This window comes from Papio anubis, chromosome 16 (genome assembly GCF_008728515.1).
Source record: "Papio anubis isolate 15944 chromosome 16, Panubis1.0, whole genome shotgun sequence".
NCBI lineage: Eukaryota > Metazoa > Chordata > Mammalia > Primates > Cercopithecidae > Papio > Papio anubis.
The window spans coordinates 71,706,195-71,732,869 of NC_044991.1; the positions used below are offsets into that span (position 1 = coordinate 71,706,195).

Genomic DNA, 26,675 nt, shown 5'->3' on the forward strand with positions numbered 1-26,675 from the left:
GGCATGTGGATACTGTCTATTTAATGCTTGGTACACCTACCCATCTAGGTGGTTTCTATTATTCTTCTTCACCTGAGAACATAGGCATGCTGTAGCTTGAGTCATCCAGCAGCAATTAGGACATCACTGAGTTGGGTGCCTAGGTAACAGGATGGACAGACCAACACAACAGGAGTAAAGAGATGAACAGCAGCTTCCATTAATAAGCATAAGCCTACTATCTGTTATCAATCTGCACAGATCAAATGCAAGACTCATTATGTGAATACTCGCTTAAGCCTGAATGTGCAAAACGAAAACAGCCGGGTGCAGTGGCTCGTGCCTGTAATCCCAACACTTTGGGAGACTGAGGCAGGTGGATCACCTGAGGCCAGGAGTTTGAGACTAGCCTGACCAACATGGTGAAATCTCATCTCTACTAAAAATACAAAAATTAGCCAGGTGTGGTGGCACGTGCCTGTAGTCCCAGCTACTTAGGAGGCTGAGGCAGAAGAATTGCTTGAACCTGGGAGGTGGAGGTTGCAGTGAGCCAAGATGGCATCACTGCACTCCAGCCTGGGCAACATAGCGAAACTCTGTCTAAAAAGAAGAAAAAAGAACCAGTTACAGATTTCTTTGTTCCTTCTCCATTCCTCACTTGACTAGCCGAAAAGAAAAAAAAAAAAAACACCTCTATACTGAGAACCAGGTCCATGGCTACTCTTTGGCAGGCAGTCTCTTTGATTATCAAGAGAAAGTTCTACCTCCCAACCAGGTACCCCGCAAGACCAACCTAGAAAAAGTAAAGGAGTCCAGCATGGACCTAGAAGCTTTCTCCCAGCTTTAACGAGGTAAAAGTGGCAGCCACTGCTATTGCCTTTGATGAGTTCCTAGAGCATGTCCCTGATCTGAAAGCCAGGGCCCCAACCCGCGTTCCCCAAGGCTAGGCAAGCCCTTTCATAGTGATGAAACACAAAGGTAGTCATCTGGAATGAGATGCCACCCTGAGATCAGATGACTCAAAATACTCCCCTGCTTTAAACGATGATCCTGGCCTTACTCAGAATGCTGGCTTACTTATGCTTGTGTATAATTCAGCACTCACATGTATAATTCACTTGAGTCTTGATTAAACTACTGTGTTTCCTACTAACAGGCAGACTTCATTACTTCTTAAGGTAGGACCAAGCAAAGCAGGGACACTGCCTCCCGGCTTTTAAAGGGCATTTGTTACTTCAAATTAATATCAAAGTTATCATCATGAGAAAAAAATAAAAACTTTATTGGACTTTGTTACATTGATTTTACAGTTTCACACTGTTTGTATTTTGAATCACATTAAGGCAGGGGATGGGGCACTGTAATGTTTGGAAGTTTAGGACCTTTAGAGCACTTAAGCTGACCCCGCTACTGTAAAGAAAAGTGGGGTGTCTGCTTGACACCGGCAAAATAAGGGGCTACATGTCCCCATCTATCCCTCAAATCCCTTGAAATGCTATACCCTGACATAAACCACTGGTTTAAAAGACAATGATTCCAATAATTTATATCAAGTCCTGCTTCCCTACCCCCCACCTCCACCCTAACTGAGCTTGTCCCCTCTGTGTTCCTCTGTTTAATTCTGTAACAACATCTGAAATCCAGCCTCCATCAGATTCTGGCTAAACATCTCTGACCTTTGAATATTGTCTTATTTTAGCCCATAATGAGATCAGCAGCTACTGTCAGTGCTGAAAATGGGTTACACTTTGCAAAATAATTTTATTCTTTAACAATCTTGTATACTGGGCACCAATACTGAGGCTCAGCTGCCCATGGTCATAAAGCATAGTATGTACTCAACAAATACTAGCTGACCAGTTTGACAGCCAGAAAACAGCAAAGCTGGGATGCAAACCCAAGCAGTCTGACTCCCAAGCCTCTTAACCATTCTTAACGGACCACCTACCTCCATTCTTCTTCAAACACGTTCTTCCTGTTTGCCACCTGAATAAACGGAACCCACTATCCACCCAGATGGTTAAACCAGAATCACTCAGAAATCTATCTCTCCCTCATATTATTCATAACTGCCAGTGTTAAAATTCTAATTGCTGGCCGGGTGCAGTGGCTCACGCCTGTAATCCTAGCACTTTGGGAGGCCGAGGCGGGTGGATCACGAGGTCAGGAGATCAAGACCATCCTGACTAACATGGTGAAACCCCATCTCTACTAAAAATACAAAAAAATTAGTCGGGTGTGGTGGCGGGTGCCTGTAGTCCCAGATACTAGAGAGGCTGAGGTGGGAGAATGGCATGAACCGAGGAGGCGGAGCTTGCAGTGAGCCTAGATCGGGCCACTGCACTCCAGCCTGGGTGACAGAGTGAGACTGTCTCAAAAAACAAACAAACAAAAAAAAAACTAAAATTGCTAAGTAGCCCTCACCTGTCATTTTCTCCCCATTATTCCACTTTTCTATTTCACATCTCATATGGACTGCTCCTGGTCTCATCTCTCTAAATCCATTATATAAATCAGCCCAAGTGACTGAAGATAAAATTTGTTCACGACACTATGAATATGTTTTCAGCCGCCCTCAACATACGGTCCAAACTCTTTACTGAGGTTGATAAAGCCCTTTATAATTCAGTCCCTGACTACATTTCCCCATTCCAGCTTTACTGAACTTTTTTTTCTCATCTTCCTGCCTTTAACGTGCAGTTTTATCTACTCCAGAAACGTCATCTCATTTCCCATCTCTCTCTCAGCTAACTTCTAAGAGTTCTTGGCTTAAATATCACTTTCCCCAGAAAGCCTACCATTACACCAAATACCTCTCCTTTGAGTTCTCTCCGATTCCTAAACCACAGCACTAATTTGCCATATTATAAATGTCAGCTCATTTGCTGTCTGCTCTAAGCTATTAAAGTCCAAGAGGGCAGGGCCTCTATCATGTTTAACACTGTGCCCCAAAACCTACAGGGTCTAGTGCAGAACAGACAGTAAATCTTTGTTGAAAGAACTATTTTATTCTACCTTTTTGCATACCACCTCTCATGAAAATGTTTCTTGACAATGCCTTCCCTGTCTCTCATCTACCAAGTGTCTCACCTAGAGAAGATATTTAGGACAACTTTTGAATAAATTCAAGACTTTGCTCACTAGCCAGACAATAATTTTCAGAAGGAATAGGAGCATCCAGACTAGAAGCCTGATAAAACCTGGCTATCCAGAAAATAAAGAATGGCTGCGAACTCATAAAAGTTGTTGAAAGAAAGGGCATTAAAATCTTAAAATTCTTTTTTAACCAAATACCTTCGTAGTGCAAATATAATTAATTCACATGCATTTTACTTTTACATACTCATAACAAGATAATTACACAAACTAAAGCTGCAGTGTTTTCCCAAGTGAATCTTCATTTTAACCAAACTCACAAAGCATTTATTGAAATTAATACATCTGGCAAAGCACCAGACTTGAATCAAGCAGTATCAATACTACAGTGTACAAAAAGTAAATTAAAAAACTCAAGATGTAGAAGCAGTAGCCATTCTTCTTGGGAATCAGCAACCATTCTTCTAGGGAAGGGACCCACATACACAATCCTTCCCCAAGAACTTTGATGCTACCCCTCTGAAGAGTTTAAGCACAAAACAGAGTGCTTGTATCATATAAGTAAGGACTTTCATAGAGGAAAACTGTAATATAAATGCTTTTTTTTTTTTTTTTTGCTTTTAAAGGATACTGCAATATAAATATATTAAGCATGGCCTCAAATATCCAACATTTTCCTATCTTACATTTTAAACCAAAGTTGAAAGAACCTACAGGCTTTATAAAGAACTCTCTTCACAGCACAGCTGTAGTTCACTTTAAACAAAAAATGTTCCCTTTGTGCTATATCCTTAAAAGTAAACAAAATATACAGATAAATGAGAAGTTTAGATTCTGCATCAAGCATTATTCAATCTCACCTTCTGATATAAACCTGGATACAGTCAAACTTGCAAAGCATTCACTTAATATTTTAGTTGAAGCAAACTTAAAAGGTATATGAGTTTTCGGTGAAGGAGACCTTTGTGAGTTTCAGTGGTGTCCTTGGCACTCAGAGGTTCAGCTGAAGTCCCGACTGGTGAGGACAAGTGGAGCCACAAGGGTCCAGACGTAAAGCAGGAGGCAGACCCAGCTGGAGCTGATCTTGACCCACACAGCTGGCCACTTGCTGGTCATGCTCTGAAACTTTGCATCAGGGCTAAGAAAACAAGAGAGAGTCAGGTAGAAGAGACCAGTCTACCTGACTTCTGTCAGCCTTCTGCAGCCCCCCAGCCAAGGCCAAGAAATTCTCCAGTGAAACTTGGCTGACACTACCCCCCAGTAGGGTTGTAGAGGGGCCAGAGGAAGCTGCTATTTTTAGTAGTTATGACCAAGAACTAAAGAACTCATTGACTCTGTCTTTCAAATGACTTTTCCTCTTGCCAGCATGAAAGACTATCAGGGCAAAGTTCTTTAGATGTTCCTAGTTATTGGCAAAAGTCTAGATTGAGATAGCCTCCCTGAAACTTTTCTTTGTTAGTACATTATTATTTGAACCAGAATGCTCTGACATGGCCATCTCTATACACAGAAAATTAGTGAACAAAGATGGGTCAGATTGCTTTATGTCATGATTTTCTCTCAATTAACTCAACTCTGTAAGAGCTCCCAGCGATTTGCACTGCAAAGAATTCCAATGGGTTTTAAATGCTAGAGGCGATAAAGTCAAGAGTATTTAACCCAACTTCATAATATGAGTAAGAGCAAGGGTTCTGAGATCAGGACAATGGATGAGATTTTATAGGCCATCCAAGGGTTTTATGATCTTCCGTCTGTTTTGTCTGTGTCTCCTACCTGTACCAGCTGGTCAGGGTCATCATGATGTACAAGGAAGCCAAGCAGAGCATGAGGTGGAATAAGGAGTAGCTATACTGCACTCCCTCTTTCTCGTTGTCCACAGCCCGTCGAGGCTGTCCATCTTCTTCATCACTGGCACCATTGGTAGTTGTATCACCAAGGATGACGCTGTCACTCCCTGACAGGGTCAGCTTGTCTACTTGGCTATTAGTGGAAGTGCGGATGCTGGAAAGTGATCCCAAGGAAGACAAATCAGAAAGGGGCCATGACAATGAACTGCTGCCACTGGCCTGTATACAAGACACTTACTGCTGAGCTGTTCCTACTTTGGAGACTGAAAGCTTTCTGAAGATCCTGCTTAAAGTTCTGAACTGCCACCTGTCATCATAAGATTAATGGCACTGTCATCAGTTACTACTTGTTATGATGGCTTAATTGCTTAGGAGTTTCATAAAACACACTATGCTCTCAGTGTCTGTTTCCGTGACTTCACAAGTGCTGCTTCTATGATTGGAATGTACCATGCGCCAACCTCCTTCCAGCTAACTTACTCATCCTTCACTTCTCTGACTTGCTGTCATGTCCTCTGGAAGGCCTTCCCTGACATCACCCCTCACTGGCTACGTTATACAAGACACTCCTCCGACTTCCCACAGCTTCCTAGGCTTCCTTCTGTCACTGCACTTATCACTCCTGTCTTCCTTGCTATTCAAAGAATGCCTTAACAATGACCTTAGTCTATGTATTTCCAGCACTACAGATGTTCACTAAAAGTTTGTTAAATGACTGAATAAAAATGAAAATACAAATAAAAGACAAAAATTACATGATGGTTTCAATAGACACAGAAAAAACATCTGACAAAATCCAATACCTTTCCATGATAAAAACAGCCAAAGTAGAACTGCCTCAAGCTGACAAAAGGAATAAAGGAAAAACCCAGAGCTAACATCATACTTAACAGTGAAAGACTAAAAACTTTTCCCCTGAGGTCAGGAACAAGACAAAGATCCTACTCTCACCATTTCTATCCAACAATGTAGTAAAGTTCTAGCCAGAGCAAGAAAAAGAGATAAACGGTATCCAGATTAGAAAAGAAGTAAAACTATCTCTATCTGTAGATTACCTCATCTTGTATATAGGAAATCCTATGGAATACATACACATGCTAACTATTAGAACCAATAAATAAGTTCACCGAAGTTGCAGGATACAAGATCAATATATAGAAATTAGGACTGGGTGTGGAGGCTCACGCCTGTAATCCCAACTACTTGAAAGGCTGAGGTGGGAGGATCGCTACGCTAGAGGACAGAAGCTCAAGACTGGCCAGTGCAACACAGCAAGACTGTTTCTGAAAAGATTAAAAACTAGCTGGGCATGATGGTGTGTGCCCGTCACACACCTGAGCCTACTCAGGAGGCTGAGGTGGGAGGATCACTTGAAACCAGGAGCTTGAGGCTGTAGTGAGCTATGATCACACCACTGCATTTCAGCCTGGGTGATAGAGCAAGACTTCTCTTTAAACACACACACACACACACACACACACACACACACACACATCAATTGTATTTCTTTCTTTTTGAGATGAGGGCTCACTCTGTCACCCAGGTGGACTGCAGTAGTGCAATCATGGCTCACTGCAGCCTTGACCTCCTGGGCTCAGTTGGTCCTCCCATCTCACCTCCCAAGTAGCTGGGACTACAGATTGCACCACCACACCTGGCCAATTTTTATAGAGATGGGGTCTTACTATCTTGCTCTGGCTGGTCTCAAACTCCTGGACTCAAGCGATCCTCCCACCTCAGCCTCCTAATGTGCTGGGAATATAGGCATGAGCCACTGTGCCTGGTCACCAATCATATCTCTATACACTAGCAATAAACAACCCAAAAGTTAAGCTAAGAAAACATATATTCATTTATAATACCATCAAAAAGAATAAAATGCTTGGAATTTAGCATAAAATGCTTAAAAACAAAATAAGTTTAAGATTTGTATACTAATAACTAACTATAAACCACTGAAAGAAATTAAAAACCTAAATAAATGATTTAAGTAAAGAAGACTTTAGTAAGTTATCTTCATGGTCACAGACTGGAAGCCTTAATATTGCTGAGATGACAGTACTCCCCATAAAAATCCCAACTACATTTTTTTTGCAGAAATCGACAAGCTGATCCTGAAATTCACATGGGAATGCAAAGGACCCATAACTGCCAAAACAATTTTGAAAAAGAACAAATTTGGGGCCGGGTGCGGTGGCTCAAGCCTGTAATCCCAGCACTTTGGGAGGCCGAGACGGGCGGATCACGAGGTCAGGAGATCGAGACCATCCTGGCTAACACAGTGAAACCCCGTCTCTACTAAAAATACAAAAAATTAGCCGGGCGTAGTGGCGGCGCCTGTAGTCCCAGCTACTTGGGAGGCTGAGGCAGGAGAATGGCGTAAACCCGGGAGGCGGAGCTTGCAGTGAGCCGAGATCGCGCCACTGCACTCCAGCCTGGGGACGACAGAGCGAGACTCCGCCTCAAAAAAAAAAAAAAAAAAAAAAAAGAACAAATTTGGAGGACTCATACTTCCTAATTTCAAAACTTACTACAGGCTGGGCATGGTGGCTCACACCTGTAATCCCAGCAATTTGGAAGGCCGAGGCAGGAGGATCACCTGAGGTCAGGAGTTCAAGACCAGCCTAGCCAACACGGTGAAACCCTATCTCTACTAAAAATACAAAAATTAGCCAGGCATAGTGGCAGGTGCCTGTAATCCCAGCTACTCGGGAGCCTGAGGCAGAAGAATCGCTTGAACCCAGGTGGTGGAGATTGCAATGAGCTGAGGTCGTACCACTGTACTCTAGCCTAGGTGACAGAGCAAGACACTGTCTCAAAAAAAAAAAAAAAAAAAAAAAAAAAATATATATATATATATATATATATATATATGTACACAGCTCTGTAACTGACGCAAGTAAAGAATTTTTCATTAAAGGGAGTGAAGTTTTTTAATTTCTTATGCTGCTTTATGAAAGCAAAACAGTTTCTTCACTTTATTATCAACCTCCATGAAAATCTTGTTCTAACTACCTTTTAACTTACCTAGAATACAAAAGGCAGAGAACAAAGACAAAGAGTCCAATAAAATTATCTGAATCCAGTAAAGACCCACTCTTTGATAGTGGAGTAGGGGTAGGGACCACAGCAGTTGAATTTCCAGGAGCCAGTGTTGGTGCAGTTATGCGTGTAATAAAGCTCATCAGGCTGGGGTTGCAGGAACGATCTGAAAATGAGAAAAATTTTATTATCCTTGGTTACAGCTCATCTTGTTTCAAGATAGGACTTGGGGAGTTCCTTACATATCATTCAGTCACGATGTGAAACATGGGAATGCTTTACTTAAAAAATCTGAAACTCAGCAGTCAGTAACACATTTGGTCACAATCAATGACTTAGAATTAGGAAACAAAGAAAAGAACAAATCTGTCAAATTCCATAAACATCATTATTGATTTTATTGGTTTTGTAGTTTGACTGACAAATCTTTTTAATTCTTTAAAAGAGTGCCAAGGTTTTAAGCACAGAAGTTTATCTCTATTTTGGTTTCTACATAGTTACTTAAGAACAAAAAATAAGTTATCATTGGTGGAGGGGGGGGGGGTCTGCATTTATCGTTTTCCTTTAAAAGAAGCCCATAGAATATCCTCCTGAGAAACAATCCTACAATAACTACAAAATAAGATTTCCCACAGCTGTTTTTTCTACAGCCCGTGACATCAAACTACAATTCAGTCAAAACAAAGGGCCAAAACAAGGCTGCCCTTGACCAGAGCTCTTAACTAGTTTGACTCAGCCTAGGTTAGGTAAAGCCTAGATCATCTGAAGGACTCTAACCCTTTAGGGTGTCAGTTATAAATAGCTATGAATAGATGTGGGGACTAAAACGTGAAAGGCAAATACCTACAAACCTACAGTGAACACTGTACGTTTAAGTTTTGTTTGCTTGTTTCACATTTGCTCTAGCTCTAGTTTTTATACCACCTATGTAAGGGCTGATTTCCTACTTTCTTTTTATCAAAAAAATGTGTTATTGACGTTCCCTTACCAGGTTCATTGGACATGGCTGACCAGGTGAGGTACATAGTGTAGAGGGTGATGAGGGAGGACTGCAAGAGGCCGGAGCGAGGCTGGTGTTCCTATGGAATCAAAAGGAAAACAGTGGCAGAGGGACTGCCAAGGGCTGACTTTCCAAAATGCAGTACACTTCTCTGGGATTCATTCAACTATCAGTAACTGAGAACTTTCGGATTCTTCCTGAGAGTTGAAAGGTGACAAGTAACCTTTCAGTTCAGTTAGCTTGCAAAAGAACCCAGAAAGACGAAGCAAGTACTACTGGTTCTCAAGGCATTTCATGATCCTAGAAATTCCTGTTCATCACAGAAGGCCTTTGATTTTCTACTCCCTTGGTATAGTGAAAAGATTGAAGATCAGCTTTGCAACTAATTAGTAGCTGGGTAACACCTATCACTTCTTTGAGACTTGTTTTCTCACTTTTAAAAGGAAAGGTGATGTCTAGATAGAATTTTCATATTTCATATCTGTAACTCCATGAATTTTTTTAAACTTTTTTTTTTTTTCCCCGAGATGGAGTCTTGCTCTTGTCACTCAGGCTGGAGTGCAGTGGTACAATCTCAGCTCACTGCAACTTCCTCCCGGGTTCAAGCTTTTCCTTGCCTCAGCCTCCTGAGTAGCTGGGATTACAGGTGCCCGCCACCACGCCCGGCTAATTTTTGTACTTTTAGTAGAGAAGGTGTTTCATCATGTTGGCCAGGCTGGTCTTGAACTCCTGACCTCAGATGATCTGCCCACCTCGGCCTCCCAAAGTGCTGGAATTACAGGCATAAGCCATGGCGCCCAGTCGGAGTTTCGCTCTTGTTGCCCAGGCTGGAGCTCAATGGCGCAATCTCAGCTCACTGCAACTTCTGCCTCCAGGGTTCAGGCTATTCTCCTGCCCCTCAGCCTCCCAAGTAGTCTGGATTATAGGCATGCACCCCCATGCCAGGCTAATTTTGTATTTTTAGTGGAGACGACGTTTCACCATGTTGGTCAGGCTGATCTCAAACTCCTGACCTCAAGTGATCCACCCGCCTTGGCCTTCCAAGTGCTGGCTTACAAGAGTTAAGCCACCACACGTAGCCTAAACTCTGGTATTTAAAACTCAAGAGCATGAGTTTTATTTTGAAATATTAAAATTAATTATTTTTCACAGTTTAATTCCCCTAAAATATCTTAGCTAATGACTCATAAGAATCATTTCCAGCCGCGTGCGGTGGCTCACGCCTATAATTCCAGCACTTTGGGAGGCTGAGATGGGTGGATCACCTGAGGTCACAAGTTCGAGACCAGCCTGGCCAACATGGTAAAACCCCGTTTCAACTAAAAACACAAAAATTAGCCAGGCATGGTGGCAGGCGCCTATAATCCCAGCTACTCGTGGGGCCGAGGCAGGAGAATCACTTGAACCCGGGAGGTGGAGGTTGCAGTGAGCCAAGATTGCACCATCGCACTCCAGCCTAGGGGACAAGAGTGAGACTTCATCTCAAAAAACAACAAAAAACGAAGACTCATTCCTGGCCAGGCGTGGTGGTTCATGCCTGTAATCCCAGCACCATGGGAGGCCGAGGCGGGTGGATCACGAGGTCAATAGTTTAGCCTGGCCAAGATGGTGAAACCCTATCTCTACTAAAAATACAAAAATTGGCCGGGCGTGGTGGTGGACGCCTGTAATCCCAGCTACTCAGGAGTCTGAGGCAGAGAACTGCTGGAACCCAGGAGGCAGAGGTTGCAGTGAGCCGAGATCATGCCACTGCACTCCAGCCTGGGCAACAGAGTGAGACTCCGTCTCAAAAAAAAAAAAAAATTTTTTTTAATGATTGTGAAATTCATTTAAATTATGATATAGGCATGAAATAGTATACTGTTTACTTAAGTTATAATTATGAAGATTTTATAATATGGAAAAATGTTCAAGTGGATAAACTTAGACATAAATTCATAAGAAAGGGTACCTAGATTTTAAGCTTAGAATTAAAAACCTTTCACAGGAGGAAGTAGTAGTAAACAATCATACCTGAATTTTTGGGTGGATCGATATAATAGAAGCCACAACGCAAAGGATCAGGTTAATACTGATGAAGAACTTGTTTTCTGTGCAGCCATCTGGTTTGGTGTAGTATGTATAGAGCAGCCCGACACAGATGATTGACAGGATATAAAAGGCGCTTGTGAAAGACAGTAAAGCTGGAGAAAAGGAAACCAATATGAATGATTCAACTGTAATAAATTAATAATGAAGGCGAATTTTCTTCCACTCCATATAAAAATGAGGAGACATTATTTCACTTTTCTGTGGTAAATTACAGTACAATTACAAAGGCCTCAAGGTTAAAGTATCAAGATTGTATTTAACTGACTTGATGTTAAATTCCAAAATTCACCAAGCAACTGAATTCACTTCCTGAATTACCTAATTTGATTTCATGGGTTGATTACCAGACGTTTGATCACTCCAGCTAGAGTGAACTGCTACCTGTATATTAATTAATGTGTATTGTGAGCTTTTCTTGGGAACCTAAATGATCCCTACACCCTCAAAATGACCCAGTTCACAGCAAGCTCCATGCCAGGATGGTGTTAGAGGAAAACAGAATAGACACACAGGTATTTTTTTATGACAGTTTTTTCCTCTACAGTCACTGGCTATCTAAACCTATTTCCCATCACGAACAATAAGACTACATCCCTGAACTGGAAAAGTGGCTCATTTGCTATTTTTTAATATCTAAGTAATGGGTCCTTTCAATTCACAACAATCAGCTGTGTTGGCTGAGCATGGTGGCTCACGCCTGCAATCCCAGAACTTTGGGAGGCTGAGGTGGGTGGATTGCTTGAGCCTGAGTTCCAGACCAGCCCTGGCAACATGACAAAATCCTGTCTCTACAAAAAATACAAAAATCAGCCAGGCCTAGTGGCATGAGGCTGTAGCCCCAGCTACTTGGGAAGCTAAGGTAGGGGGATTGCTTGAGCCCAGGACATAGAGGATGCAGTGAGTCGAGGTGGTGCCACTGCACTCCAGCTTCGACAACAGAACAAAACCCCATCTCAAACAACAAACAATTAGCTGTGTAGTTCTGAAAATTAGAAAACATGAAACAGCACATACAGTACACTCAGACCAACTGCAAGAATCATGAGCTCAGTTAACTTGTATTCAAGTCAAAGCCCAGATGTAAGACAACTAGTTTCTACTTATCCCAATGAATTTTGCATGTCTAAAATTAAATGATGTACATTAAGTTATTAGCACACTTCTTAATGTTTTCCCATCTGAATATACAAGATTTTTCTACACTTGTTATTATAAAGTATGACCAATTTGCAACTCATTAAATTCTTCTAGAGTTGTATGATCCAAAATGAATTAAAGAAAATAACAGCTGGGCATGGTGGCTCACGCTTGTAATCCTAACACTTTGGGAGGGCAAGACAGGTGGATCAATTGAGTCCAGGAGTTCCGGGGCAACATGGCAAAACCTTGTCTCTACAAAAAACACAAAAATTAGCTGGTCGTGGTGGTGTGGGCATGGTAGTGTGGGTATGGTGGCGTGCACCTGTAGTCCCAGCTACCTGGGAGGCTGAGATGGAGGACTGCTTGAGCCAGGAAGGCAGAGGTTGCAGTAAGCCATGATTGTGCCACTGTACTCCCAGCCTGAGTCACAGGGTGAGAGACCCAATCAAAAAAAAAAAAAGAAAGAAAGAAAGAACAAAGAAAAGAAAGAGAGAGAGAGAAAAAAAAGAAAAGAAAAGAAAAAAATAGATAAAAATAAAATTGTCATTACAAACAATTTAAATGACCAACACTAGGGTAAAGGTTAAATGAATTACGTATACTCTGCTATGGAATGCCATGGAATTGTATGGAATGGAATACCATGCAGCTTACAGTAAACTCCATGTCAGGAGCTTGAATGCAGGTTAAATGAGTAAGACATACCTACACTCGCTGGTAAGGAAGGATATTCATCATGTAGGAAATGAAAAGAGCCAAGTCATGGAACAATATACAATACAATCCTGTTTACATTTAAATACAAAAGCAAGGTGAATACATAAATACATAAAGGTTCACAAGAGTGGCTACATCTGGAAAGGAAAATGGGTTGCAGATAGGTAGAGATTTGCATGTTTTAGTCTTTTTTTTTTTTTTTTGAGACGGAGTCTCGCTCTGTCGCCCAGGCTGGAGTGCAGTGGCCGGATCTCAGCTCACTGCAAGCTCCGCCTCCCAGGTTTACGCCATTCTCCTGCCTCAGCCTCCTGAGTAGCTGGGACTACAGGCGCTTGCCACCTTGCCTGGCTAGTTTTTTGTATTTTTTAGTAGAGACAGGGTTTCACCGTGTTAGCCAGGATGGTCTCGATCTCCTGACCTCGTGATCCGCCCATCTCGGCCTCCCAAAGTGCTGGGATTACAGGTTTGAGCCACCGCGCCCAGCCATGTTTTAGTCTTTATAAAGTTATAAAGTGCTATCATTTGTCTTTATGGTAAACATAGTATTTTAAAAAATATATGTAAATATTTTTTAAAACCAAATCAAATGAAAATAAAACTGGGCAATTCGACAGTATGTACTGAAAGCATTTAAAAATATTCATACACTTTGACTCAGAAGAGTCAATTTGTCCTAAGGAATTTGTCCTAAGGAAATAATCAGAAATGTGTGCAAATGTGTATCACAAGGTAGGTAGCGCTCTACCAGAGCCAAAATACATTTGCAACCTACTGTTAAATCCTACTCAGTCTAGAAATTTTAAGTGCCCCTTTTCCACCAGAAAGTTTTTCATAGCAGGTATGGGGTCCCTTTCTGAAGAAGGCCATAAGGACTACTCACTCCTATCCGCCTAAAGTAGGTGGCCAGCTGTCCCATATGTTGAACCCATCTGAGTTTCCTCTCCATGGAAACAAGGTTATCAAAACCAGAACTAAAGTCACTAAATATAACTGTTTTTCCTTATCTAAACACAAGGAATTACATTATGACTCTCAAAATAAATAAATTGGGAAAACCCAACGATTTATATTATCTGTGCTACTGTCTTCCAGTGATGCATATAATTCAGAGCCAAATTCAGGAAATTATAGATTTTTTCCCTTTTATTTAATTTTATTATTATTTTGAGACAGGGTCTTGCTCTGTCACCCAAGCTGGAGTACAGCAGTGTGATGACAGCTTACTGCAGCTCTGAGCCCCTGGGCTCCAGAGATTCTCCTGCCTTAGCCTTCTGAGTAGCTAGGACTATAGGTGTATGCCACCATGCCTGGCAATTTTTTTTTCTAATGCAAAGATGAAGTCTCAATATGCTGCCTAGGCTGGTCTTGAACTCCTGGATTCAAGCCATTCTCCTACCTTGGACTCTGTCGCTGAGGACTATAGCTGCTGGGACTATAATCATGATTTTTATTGTACACCCTGCTTAATGTAGCAGTATGGCTAACATAGGTGAGTAGAGATACCTACCGGCATACCACAACCTTGGGTTTCCTTCTTCCATTCGATTTACCCATGATTCATTCCAAGAATGAGCAAAGTCTACCAACAGCACCAGCTGAATGAGGATGAAGAGGGCGGCCCCTATCATGCCAGCAACAAACCAGACTACAAGAACCAAGAGAACAAGTTATTCTCTACCATAGAGTAACATTTCAGAAGATCCAACATTCTGAAAGGATTTCAATTAAAACGAGAGAGGTGGTAGACATTCTGTCTCTAGCAGTACAGCAAGATTCCAAACTCAAAGGATTCTTAAAAGCATTCTACTAGTTTTCAGACCTTTTAAAATACGTTTTAGCTTGTGCCAAGGGGAGCCTGGGACCTGAGTTCCAAATGATACTGTAAGTCTTTTCTTTTAGAGGTGGGAAAATCCTAGTAGAAATCTAAAGATGTCACCTGATGCATGCTAAGGAAGTAGGTTAAGACAGATACGGGAGCACAAGAGTTCTAAGTCCTTATTTTGACAGGCTCTCTGATTAGCTTTGTATTGCATCAAGTGAGAACACAAACTATTAAGATATTGCCAAAAGATTAACATACGGTTCCAGAAAACCTGAGAGGTGCAGTGAATGCCTCCTGACTTCAAAACCACATATTAATGAGTAGCAGCCAGGCATGGTGGCTGACACCTGTAATCCCAGCATTTCGGGAGGCTGAGGCAAGTGGATCACGAGGTCAGGAGTTCGAGACCAGCCTGGCCAAGATGGTGAAATCCCATCTCTACCTAAAACACAAAAACTAGCTGGGCGTGGTGGTAGTGGGCGCCTGTAACCCCAGCTACTTGGGAGACTAAGGCAGAGAACTGCTTGAATCCAGGAGGCGGAGGTTGCAGTGAGCTGAGATCATGCAACTGCACTCCAGCCTGAGAGACAAGAGTGAGAGACTCTCTCTCTCTCTCTATGAGAGAGAGATGCAGATACTGAGTCCTATTAATTGGATACCATCTCATTTAATTGTCAGTTCTGCAAAACAGTAATTAAAATGTAGGTTTCTTTCTTTCTTTTTTTTTTTTTTTTGAGACAGAGTCTTGATCTTCACCCAGGCCGGAGTGCAGTAGCACGATATTGGCACACTGCAACCTCTGCCTCCCAGGTTCAAGCGATTTTGCTTCCTCAGCCTCCTGAGTACCTGGAATTACGGGTGTGCACCACCATGCCTGGCTAATTTTTGTATTTTTAGTAGAGACAGGGCTTCGCCATATTGGCCAGGTTGGTCTCAAACTCCTGACCTCAGGTGATCCACCCACCTTGGCCTCCCAAAGTGCTGAGCTTACAGGCATGAGCCACTGTGCCCGGCCTAAAATGTAGCTTTAACTCAATCATCTATAAAGTTTATATAGTTTAAAATTAACCCCCTCAAAGGTGAACTCTACCTGAGCTGAAATAGCCCCCAGGGATGTAGAAAGATCCAACCATGATTCCAATAAGGGCAGCAATTTTGAAGAACCAAAACCTATTAAAATATAAAAATGCATTTATCAAATGCTAAATTTTTTCACTATTATACTGAGAAAAATTCATTTCTGAAATGCAAAAATAATAGCTTAATAGCTTTTTCCCCCCAACATGATTGTCTAGACTATTTTCTTCATTTGACTACTCATTTAATAGGCTAATTTATTTAATATTTCACACAATTAAAGGACAACATTAGCATAGAGGACAAATCACTCACATTTATTACCAGAGAAAACTGAAAATTTAGAGTCACCCTACTTTTACCACTTAAAGGTAGGCATTTTTCTAGCATTCTGGGAGTTCTAAAATAACAGTGTTAGGTACACACAGAGCCATTAACTGTAAGGTCTGAATGAAAAGTAATCACAAATCCTCTGCTTACAATACAGGGCACAGATACCTTGCCCACAATGACACAGCTTATCACTGGCACCTGATTTTCAGTTCATGATCTTTGGTGACTGCCTTGTATGGCAGAGTGGAAAGAACCAGGCTTTGGAGCTAGACAGATCTAAGTTTCAATCTTAGCTCCAACCTCCAACTGGTTAACAGGTCTCAGGCAATTTATTAACCCCTCTGCAATTCAGTTACTGCATCTGTAAAAAGGGGATTATAATACATATTAAGTTTACAAAACGCCATTCAGTCTTTTGAGAATTAGAAATACGGCTGGGCACGGTGGCTCACGCCTGTAAGCCCAGCACTTCAGGAGGCAAAGGTGGGCGGATCACCTGAGGTCTGGAGTTCTAGACCAGCCTGGTCAACACGGTGAAACCCCATCTCTACTAAAAATACAAAAATTAGCCAGGTATGGTGGCAGGTGCCTATAATCCCAGCTACTAGGGAGGCTGAGGCAGGAGAATCAGTTGAACCCGGGAGGGGAAGGTTGCAGTGAGCCGAGATCTCCAGCCTGGGTGACAAGAGTGAAACTCCATGTCCAAAAACAAAAAAACAAAAAAAAGGGAGACAATTGGAAACATAGGTAAAAGGTGGTCAGGAGTCAGAAGCAATAGAATATGTAAATCAGTAGCACATATATATTCACTGACTTCTTGTACACTGTTTAACTTTATCAGGTACCTGTTTATCTTTAAACAACGGAAAAAAGAAAGTGTGTGTCTATGTAGTATCTAACATAGTGCTTCAACTATTTAACAGGTGTTCAAGAAAAATCTAAGAACATGAAGCAAAGGAATTTAAGAGAAGAAAATAAAAAGACAAGACTCCCTATCCCCTCCATGTTACAGCAATCTAACTGAAAATGACATTAAAAAATTTCACATGCATAATAGACCAGAAATATATCTGAGTCACTCATTTACATATTCCATTGATTCCATCAGAATGGCAATATTAACTGCTGAAGGGAAGGAAGAGCCACACCATAATGTAACCAGTTAATCATAAATCTAACATACCCATTGTGTACTGCTGCTCGGGGATCTTTACTTGTTTTTACTTTCAACATGAGCAGAGAAAAGACAAAGAAAAAGATGGCCATTGCAAAGCTGATCCGATACACAGCTTTATAACCAACCAGCACATCACAATCTTTATCTGCATTTATATCAGCCTCATGGATTTTAAATCCCCCTTCACAAAATCCAGGAATCTGGAAAAAAGCAATTTCAATGTTATCAGAATATTTATATTTAGACAGGAAAGACTGGATTTAGAAAATTAACTACTTCAACAACTGCGAGACTGACTATGGAATTTTTCTCTGTCTTCCGATGCATTTACAATCTTGTTACCAAACAGTATAAATAACTTGTATTTTAAAAATATAAATGCTCGTTCGGCTGGGCAAAGTGGCTTACGCCTGTAATCCCAGTACTTTGGGAGGCTGAGGTGGTTGGATCATGAGGTCAGGAGTTCAAGACCACCCCTGGCCAGCATGGTGAAGCCCCGTTTCTACTAAAAATACAAAAAATTAGCTAGGCATGGTAGTGCATCATGCCTATAATCCCAGCTACTTGGGAGGCTGAGGCAAGAGAATTGCTTGAACCCGGGAAGCGGAGGTTGCAGTGAGCCAAGATCCTGCTGCTGCACTCCAGCCTGGGCAACAGAGTGAGACTTTGTTTCACAAAAATATGCTCTCTCTTCTTTGCTCTTTTAGGTTGAAGAGGCTGTGTGCCACTTTCCCGTGAGATTTTCCAGCTACCACTGAGTCCTTCCAGAGGTGAAGAACTAGTCCAGTTTAGATGCTTCAACCTTTAACACATAAGGAAAGAAAATGTTTTGGAGGCACTCTTTTAATGTTTTTTCTCAGTTGCTCGACTGGAGCCTAAAGATGTTCATTCTGTATTTCCGGAAAAGGACTAACGTCCTCATATTTCTGTGTTCTGACCATACCCCGTATAAGTAAAAAATCTCCAAATTACAATGAACTTGATTAACAATGAAGAATTAAACTAGAATTTTGCAAAACATAAAAATAAAAATAACCAATACATTAAGGGCATTGTTACTTCTTACCTTCTTCAGGTACGTTTCCATCTCTTTTCTCTGCATGATATAGGATACAACAGTGCTCAGTAGGAGAATGAAAGCATAAATGAGGCGAGTCAACGTGGAATTCTTACTGTTAGGACAGCAACTACACAGCAAACATGAGGCACCGCTGCAGAGGCATGGAACCTGGAATGAGCACACCATGGTCACCTGAGAGCGCGTTCAGTAGACTCCTTTATGACACAGATGTCACAGAAGAGAAAGCAAGGCAAATCAGGCCTTACAGTTTTAACTGAGAGAATCATGGCTGGGAGGAAGTGGTTAAAAGTATGGGCTCTGGGCCGGGTGCGGTGGCTAACGCCTGTAATCCCAGCACTTTGGGAGGCCGAGGCGGGCGGATCACGAGGTCAGGAGATTGAGACCACCCTGGCTAACACGGTGAAACCCCGTCTCTACTAAAAAAGACAAAAAAATTAGCTGGGTGTGGTGGCGGGCACCTGTAGTCTCAGCTACTCCGGCGGCTGAGGCAGGAGAATGGCGTGAACCCGGGAGGTGGAGCTTGCAGTGAGACGAGATTGCGCCACTGCACTCCAGCCTGGGCAACAAGAGTGAGACTCCGTCTCAAAAAAATAAAAAAATAAAAAAGTATGGACTCTGGAGTAAATATTATTTCTACCACTTTTTATCCCAGCAAGTTACGTACTCTAACCCCATTTCACCATCTGTAAAACGAACTCAATGATAGAATTTTCCTCCCTCAGACTGCTGTATTAAATGAGCACCTCAACACTACCTGAAACATATTAACAGCTCAATAAATGTTAATTAAATTCTGAGAGCAGAATTGTGCCACTGCATTCCAGCCTGGGCGACAGACTGAGACTCCGTCTCAAAAAAAAGAGTAACCTAGATCTTTAGTCTGCTAAAATCTGTTAATGACCACACTACATGAAAGAAGATATAATTTTATTTCCTTTTTTTTTGAGACAGGGTCACACTCTGTCACCCAGGCTGGACTGCAGTAACACCATTTCAGCTCACTGCAACCTCACCCTCCTGGGTTCAAGCAATTCTCCTACCTCAGCCTCCCCAGTAGCTGGGATTACAGGGATTACAGACACGTGCCACCATGCCTGGCTAATTTTTATGTAGCGACGGGGTTTCACCATGTTGGCCAGGCTGGTCTCAAACTCCTGACCTCAAGTGATCCGCCCTTCTCAGCCTCCCAAAGTGCTGGGATTACAGGCGTGAGCCACTGCACCCAGGCTTTGTTTAGTTTTGTTTTGTTTTAAAGACACAAGGTGTCACTCTGTTGCCCAACCTGGAGCACAGTTGTGTGATCATAGCTCACTGCAGCATCAAACTCCTGGGCTCAAGCAATCCTCTGGCCTCAGCCTCCTGAGTACAAGCAAGCACCACCATGCCCAGCTAAGAGAGGATATAATTTGAGTCACTACGCTTGATTAGGAAACTGCCTGAAAAAAAACATTGCTCTGAGGGGTGACATTATCAAGTCATATTACAAGGACAGGCTAATTCAGAATTAGCAGACGTAAACAATGGATAACTCTGGCCTTAAAATATGGTCCCAGGAATAATCTTCATTTTTTATAGATGGTATCTTGTGTGCACTTTATGATAATTTTGTGTGGTCTGCAGCAAGGTGCTAACATTCATTCTAAAAAAGTTCAGTTTTCGGCCGGGCGCGGTGGCTCATGCCTGTAATCCCAGCACTTTGGGAGGCCGAGGCGGGTGGATCACCTGAGGTCAGAAGTTCGAGACCAGCCTGACCAACATGGTGAAACCCTGTCTCTACTAAAAATACACAAAATTAGCTGGGTGTGGTCGTAGGCACCTGTAATCCCAGCTACTTGGGAGGCTGAGGCAGGAGAATTGCTTGGACCTGGGAGGTGGAGGTTGCCGTGAGCCGAGATCACGCCACTGCACTCCAGCCTGGGTGACAGAGCGAGACTCCATCTCAAAAAAAAAAAAAAAAAAAAAAAAGTTCAGTTTTCTCATCTGTAAAAACGAGCATAATACCACCTACTCGAACATGGTTACTGAGTAAAGAATGAGATGATGTCAGGAATATGAAGCACCTAGTATAATGTCTGACATATATATCAGGCTCAATATATCGTGGTAGCCATTATTATTTGTAATTGCAATAGCAATGGGAAATTGACCAGCCAGTCTGTCTCCATCCAATTCTTAACTACAATATAGGCCAAACACTGCAGAGGCATGTCCTCCACAAATTCTTATGTTGAAGTCCTAATCCCCAATACCTCAGAATGTATCCTTACTTGGTCATTGCAGATGTAGTAAGTTAAGATGAGGTTATATGGAGTAGAGTGAGCAGCTAATCCAATATGACTGTGTCCTTCTAAAAAGGGGAAAATGGGACAAAGACTGCCAGCAAACCAAAAAAACAAAAAACAAAAAAAAAACTAGGGGAGAGGCATAATACAGATTCTCTCTCACCAGCCTTAGAAGTAACCAACCCTGCTGACACCTTCATCCCAGACTTCCAGCCTCTAGAATTCAGAGATAAGAATCACTGGGTTTGGCCGGGCGCGGTGGCTCAAGCCTGTAATCCCAGCACTTTGGGAGGCCGAGACGGGCGGATCACGAGGTCAGGAGATCGAGACCATCCTGGCGAACACCATCCTGGCGAACACGGTGAAACCCCGTCTCTACTAAAAGATACAAAAAACTAGCCGGGCGAGGTGGCGGGTGCCTGTGGTCCCAGCTACTCGGGAGGCTGAGGCAGGAGAATGGCGTAAGCCCGGGAGGCGGAGCTTGCAGTGAGCCGAGATCGCGCCACTGCACTCCAACCTGGGCGACAGAGCGAGACTCCGTCTCAAAAAAAAAAAAAAAAAAAAAAGAATCACTGGGTTTAAGCCACCCAGTCTGTGGTACTTTGTTATGAAGCCCCGGCAAACTAATAAACTTAACTTACCTATAGTTGTCTTAAGAATGTAAATATCTCGAAGGGGAGACTATCTTTACAATGTTACATCCTTTGTAGCTTTACATAGCAGGTACTCAGTAAATATCTGTGCGACAAATCTGTCCTACTATATGTTATATCATGTTCCCATTTCAGTAAATGACAACTCTATTCTTCCTGTTGCTTGGGCCCAAAGCCTGGAGTCATCCTGAATGCCTTCCCTTTTCCCAAAATCCTCATCCAATTTGTCAGTACATCAGCTCTATCCTTAAAATATATCCAGAATCTGACCATTTTCACAGTACCCTTAGCTATCACCTTTGTCCAAGCCACAACTATTATCTCTCATCTGGATTAAGTTCAAAAGCTCCCATCTCACAGCTGTAGGGATCCATTCAGAAGCTCTGAGTTGGCCGGTACAGTGGCTCACACCTGTAATCCTAGCACTTTGGGAAGCCAAGGCAGGCAGATCACCTGAGGTCAAGAGTTCAAGACCTGCCAGGCCAACACAGTGAAATCCCATCTCTACTAAAAATGCAAAATATTAACCTAACGTGGTGGCACATGCCTGTAATCCCAGCTACTAGGGAGGCTGAGGCAGGAGAATCACTTGAACCCGGTAAGCAGAGGTTGCAGTGAGCCAAGATGGCGCCACTGCACTCCAGTCTGGGCAAGAGTGAGACTCAGTCTCAAAAAAAAAAAAAAAAAAAAAAAAAGCTCTGAGTTGTTATAAAGATTATTTTAAGCTGAAGGCATCTGAGCTTCAACAGATGCAGGAAAAAGAAAAAAAAAAGCCTTCTGGGAGCTTCTCTTGTCTGACTAAAAGCAGCAACTTCTGGGAAATGAGGCTGCCATAAAGTCCCTCTCCAGAGAAGTTTTAAGGCCATGAAGAAGCTCGAAAGACCTGCCATACCTGCATAAACAAGTACTACCACAAACTTTTTTTTTTTTTTTTTGAGACGGAGTCTCACTCTGTCGCCCGGGCTGGAGTGCAGTGGCCGTGGCCGGATCTCAGCTCACTGCAAGCTCCGCCTCCCGGGTTCACGCCATTCTCCTGCCTCAGCCTCCCCGAGTAGCTGGGACTACAGGCGCCCGTCACCTCGCCCGGCTAGTTTTTTTGTATTTTTTAGAGATGGGGTTTCACCATGTTAGCCAGGATGGTCTCGATCTCCTGACCTCGTGATCCACCCGTCTCGGCCTCCCAAAGTGCTGGGATTACAGGCTTGAGCCACCGCGCCCAGCCAACCACAAACTTTCTCATTTCCTATTCTAAAAACAAACTTGTCTTTCCTAAGGAAACCTATTTGCTCTTCTCATAGAAGCCTTTCTCCCAGCTTCCTTTTTCCTACTAAATTAGAAAGTCTTGGCCAGATGCACTGGCTCACACCTGTAATCCCAGCACTTTAGGAAGCTGAGGCGGGCAGATCACCTGAGGTCGGGAGTTCAAGACCAGCCTGACCAACATGGAGAAACCTCATCTCTACTAAAAGTACAAAATTAGCTGGGTGTGGTGGCACATGCCTGTAATCCCAGTTACTTGGGAGGCTGAGGCAGGAGAATCGCTTGAACCTGGGAGGTAGAGATTGCAGTGAGCTGAGATCCTACCATTGCACTCCAGCCTGGGCAACAAGAGTGAAACTTGGTCTCAAAAAGGAAAAAAAGAAAAAAAAAGAAAGCCTCAAGTTCTAACCACCCCCTTTGAGTTACTATTACTGAGCACTCCTGTGTGAACATGTCTTGCATGCATAAACTCTTGTTCCTCTAAATAATCTGTTTTGTCAGTTAAATTCACAAGCCCTAGAAACAGAACCCAAAAGGTTGGAGGAAGATTTTTCCCTGCCTACACTGCTTTACCCTTACTTTTCTACCATCTATTCTCCACACAGCAACGATAATCCACCTTGTCAAAACACAGGCCCAGATCATATCACTCCTTTTTTCAAACTCTATAACAGATTCCCATATAACTTAAGAGTAAAAGCCAAAGTCCTTAAAAACCTACAAGACCATATAACGGGTATCAACATGATTTTGCTCTCTACCTTTCTGATTTCACTCTCTATTATTCTTTCCCTTACTCATTCCACTCTCTGGTATATAGAACTCCTTACTGTTTCTATTGAATAAAAGGGATTAATGAAATATAAAGGCACCATATAGATAGAAATGCCTGGATGGCATCAGTTCAAATCCTAGCTTTCAATCAAAGCCAAAATGCATTTCAAGTTATCATGATAGAAAAAAATGTTTCAAATTAACAATTCACTCCTTAACTAATGACTTTTGTAACTATATTTTTAAAGAATGTATGTTGTAAATAGTGATTTTGAACCACTAGCGGATTGTAAAAATCAACTCACCAGGATTTTTTTTTTTTTGAGATGGAATCTCGCTCTGTTACCAGGCTGGAGTGCAATGGCGTGATCTCAGCTCATTGTTAACCTCATCCTTCCCGGTTCAAGCGATTCTCCTGCCTCTGCCTCCTGAGTAACGGGGACTACAGGCGCGCACCACCATGCACCCAGCTAATTTTTATATTTTTAGTAGAGACAGGGTTTCAGCATGTTGGCCATGATGGTCTCGATCTCTTGACCTTGTGATCCACCCGCCTCGGCCTCCCAAAGTGCTGGGATTACAGGCATGAGCCACCACTCCCGGCCTTCAACTCACCAGGATTTTCTAATGTGATAGAAGATAAAAGGGAAATTGTACAGTAGATGGTATAGGATTATTTCATAAACCTTTGTCTCCATATAGGTGCACCAGATCAATTATGTACAATCTTTCTTTAGGTCAAGGTCAGAAAAATTAGAAAACCACTGCTCTCAAGAAAGCCCTTAAAAATAGTGGAATGAAGCCAGGCATGGTGCCACACACCTGTAGTCCCAGCTACTGGGGAGGCCGAGGTGGGAGATCACTTGAATCCAGGAGTTCAAGGCTGCAATGAGCTATGACTGAGCCACAGCACGCCAGCCTGGGGTGACAGAGCAAAACTGTCCCCCTCCAAAAAAAAAAAAAAAAAAAAAGGAGAAAGAGCTGAAACAGAATCCCTGGTGTAATACTGTGAAATATAAGTACGTTTGGTTCCCACTTCCTGGCATACAATTTCTAAAATCCTTGGAATAACCAGTGTCTTTTTGTATGCTAATGAGATGACTGGTGACTGGCAGTCCCCAGGTAAGCTTCATGATGGGGGAGGGTCATAGGAGGAGGTTGGGATTTTTCAGTCTCACCCCTGAACCTCCAAGGAGGAGAGGCTGAAGGTTAGGCCAGTCACCAAAAGCCAATGATTCAATGAATGCTGACTACATAATGAAGACTGCATAAAAGCCCAAAAGGACAAAGTTCAGAAGAACTTTTGGCTGGGCATGGGGGCTCACACCCCAGGAGTTTGAGACCAGCCTGGCCAACGTAGTGAAATCCCGTCTCTACCAAAAATACAAAAATTAGCTGGGCGTGGTGGCCCACACCTATAATCCCCGCTACTTAAAAGGCTGAGACATGAGAATCGCTTGAACCCAGGAGGCAGAGGTTGAAGAGAGCCAAGATGGTGCCACTGCCCCAGACAGAGCATGGAAGCTCCAGACCCCTTCCCCTATACCTTGTCTTACATATCACTTCATCTGTATCTTTAAAAATATATTAATAGTAGCCATAAAAAAGAAGATCATGTCCTTTGCAGTAACAAAGATGCAGCTGGAGGCCACTATCCCAAGTGAATTAATACAGAAACAGAAAACCAAATACAGCATATTCTTGCTTACAAGTGGGACCTAACACTGGGAACACAGACACAAAGATGGCAACAATAAACACTAGAGATTCCACGAGTGGGGAAGGAGGGGAGGGGCAGGGGTTGAAAAACTACCTATTGGATACTGTGTTCACGGCTTGGGCAACGGAATCATTAGAAGCCCAAACCTCAGGATAAGGCAATATACCCCTGTAACAAAACTGCATATGTACCCTCTGAATCTAAAATTAAAAATATACAAATACACAAAATAAAATAGTTTTATAACAAACCAGTAAACATGTTGCCTTGAGTTTTGTGACCACATTAATCAAAGCCAAGGAGGGAGGTCATGGAAACTCTGATTTATAGGTGGCCGGTCAGAAGCACAGGTAAAACAACCTGAGGCTTGCCATTGACACAGAAAGTGGGCACAGTCTTGTGAGACTGAGCCCTCAACTTGTGTGATTTGATGCTATCTCCAAGTAGAGAGCTTCGGAATTGACTTGTAGGGCATCCCCTGCAGAGCGACTGTTTGCCTGATGTTTGGGAGAAAATCCCCACACACCACGTATCTGGTGTCAAAAGTGTGTTGTGAGTGCAGCAGGAGAAAACTGAGTGTGCTTTTTCTACACACTTGGTCAATTACATCAGCTGGAGAATGAGGAATCAAGGAATCACGCTACTCTGAAGAGGGTAAATGAGGGAACTCAGCATATTCTTTTATAGGCCCCAAAATTTTCTCTTTAAAATGTTTACAGTTTACTAGGTGATTAAACCCATTTACTTACTCACTTCACTGTCACAAACGTTCTCGAAGAGAGGAATGCTGGGGTGATTACCCTCGGATAAATGACTTATAGCAGTCCCAAAATATTCAGGCCCTGGTTTCCAATTTTGAGTAACAATCTAAAGCCTTCTTTCCCTTGCACCAGAACTGCAGACAAGCCTCCGCTAAAATCCCAGCTTTGCCACGTACTCTGCAGTTTTGGCAAATCCCGTGATAGGGGATAAAAATGTTACTTGAGTCACCCAGAATTAAAAGATGGCACCTTTAGAGGTGCTTCGGGAGGAACCGGAGCTCCCGCGCTGGGAGCTCTCATTCCTTGGTCCCACTCCAGCTCCGGAGGAACCCACAGTCAGGAAGCCTCGCAGGGCGGAGCCATCCGAATTGTAAACAATGGCGGCCGACCTCCTCCGTTTCCCGAGGAACCCAGAGGGCGAGACCCCTGATCCCGACCTAAGGGTATCGCGGATTTGGATTTGGGTCTGGGGCCCCGGACACCCTGTGTAGCCCAGGGCCTCCTGACATCCCGAGGGCCTCTGGAGCCAAGGCCCGTGCAGGTCTGGGTTTGAGGCCTTTCCCCACAAACCGCAGGTCCGGCGAGGACTCGGGACCCCGAACTCACCCAGCTGGCGAGGGAGAAGACACCCAGGACAGCCCCCATGGTGACGCCAGTGATGGAGGTGGCAGGTCCTGAGGCTGCTTTCTAATGCGGTGGTAAGTGCCAGCTGAGGCGTCTCCCCAGAAACCGACGGTTCCTCAAGCCGGAAACTTGGCCCTCCACCGGCGCACGGATGCGTCACGGCGTGGCCCCGCCCACCGTCCACGACCGAAGCGGCCGA

General features: G+C 43.0%; 1 protein-coding gene across 2 annotated transcripts; it reads right to left on the reverse strand.

Annotated features, from left to right (window-relative positions):
- SERINC3 (serine incorporator 3) lies at nt 1–26,675 on the reverse strand. Of its 2 annotated transcripts, XR_652310.4 has the most exons (11): nt 26,459–26,675; nt 18,388–18,549; nt 17,328–17,521; nt 15,825–15,904; nt 14,420–14,557; nt 10,978–11,147; nt 8,953–9,043; nt 7,950–8,130; nt 4,849–5,076; nt 3,936–4,213; nt 1–139 (listed from the first exon to the last, which is right to left on the reverse strand). XR_652310.4 is itself a non-coding variant. In XM_003904707.4 (10 exons), the coding sequence occupies exons 1-10, from the start codon at nt 26,495–26,497 to the stop codon at nt 4,075–4,077; spliced, it is 1,422 nt and encodes a 473-aa protein (XP_003904756.1). In that variant the 5' UTR covers nt 26,498–26,675; the 3' UTR covers nt 1,237–4,074. The 2 variants fall into 2 exon arrangements, 1 of the variants encoding a protein (XP_003904756.1); XM_003904707.4 differs by lacking the exon at nt 1–139 and having other exon boundaries at nt 1,237–4,213.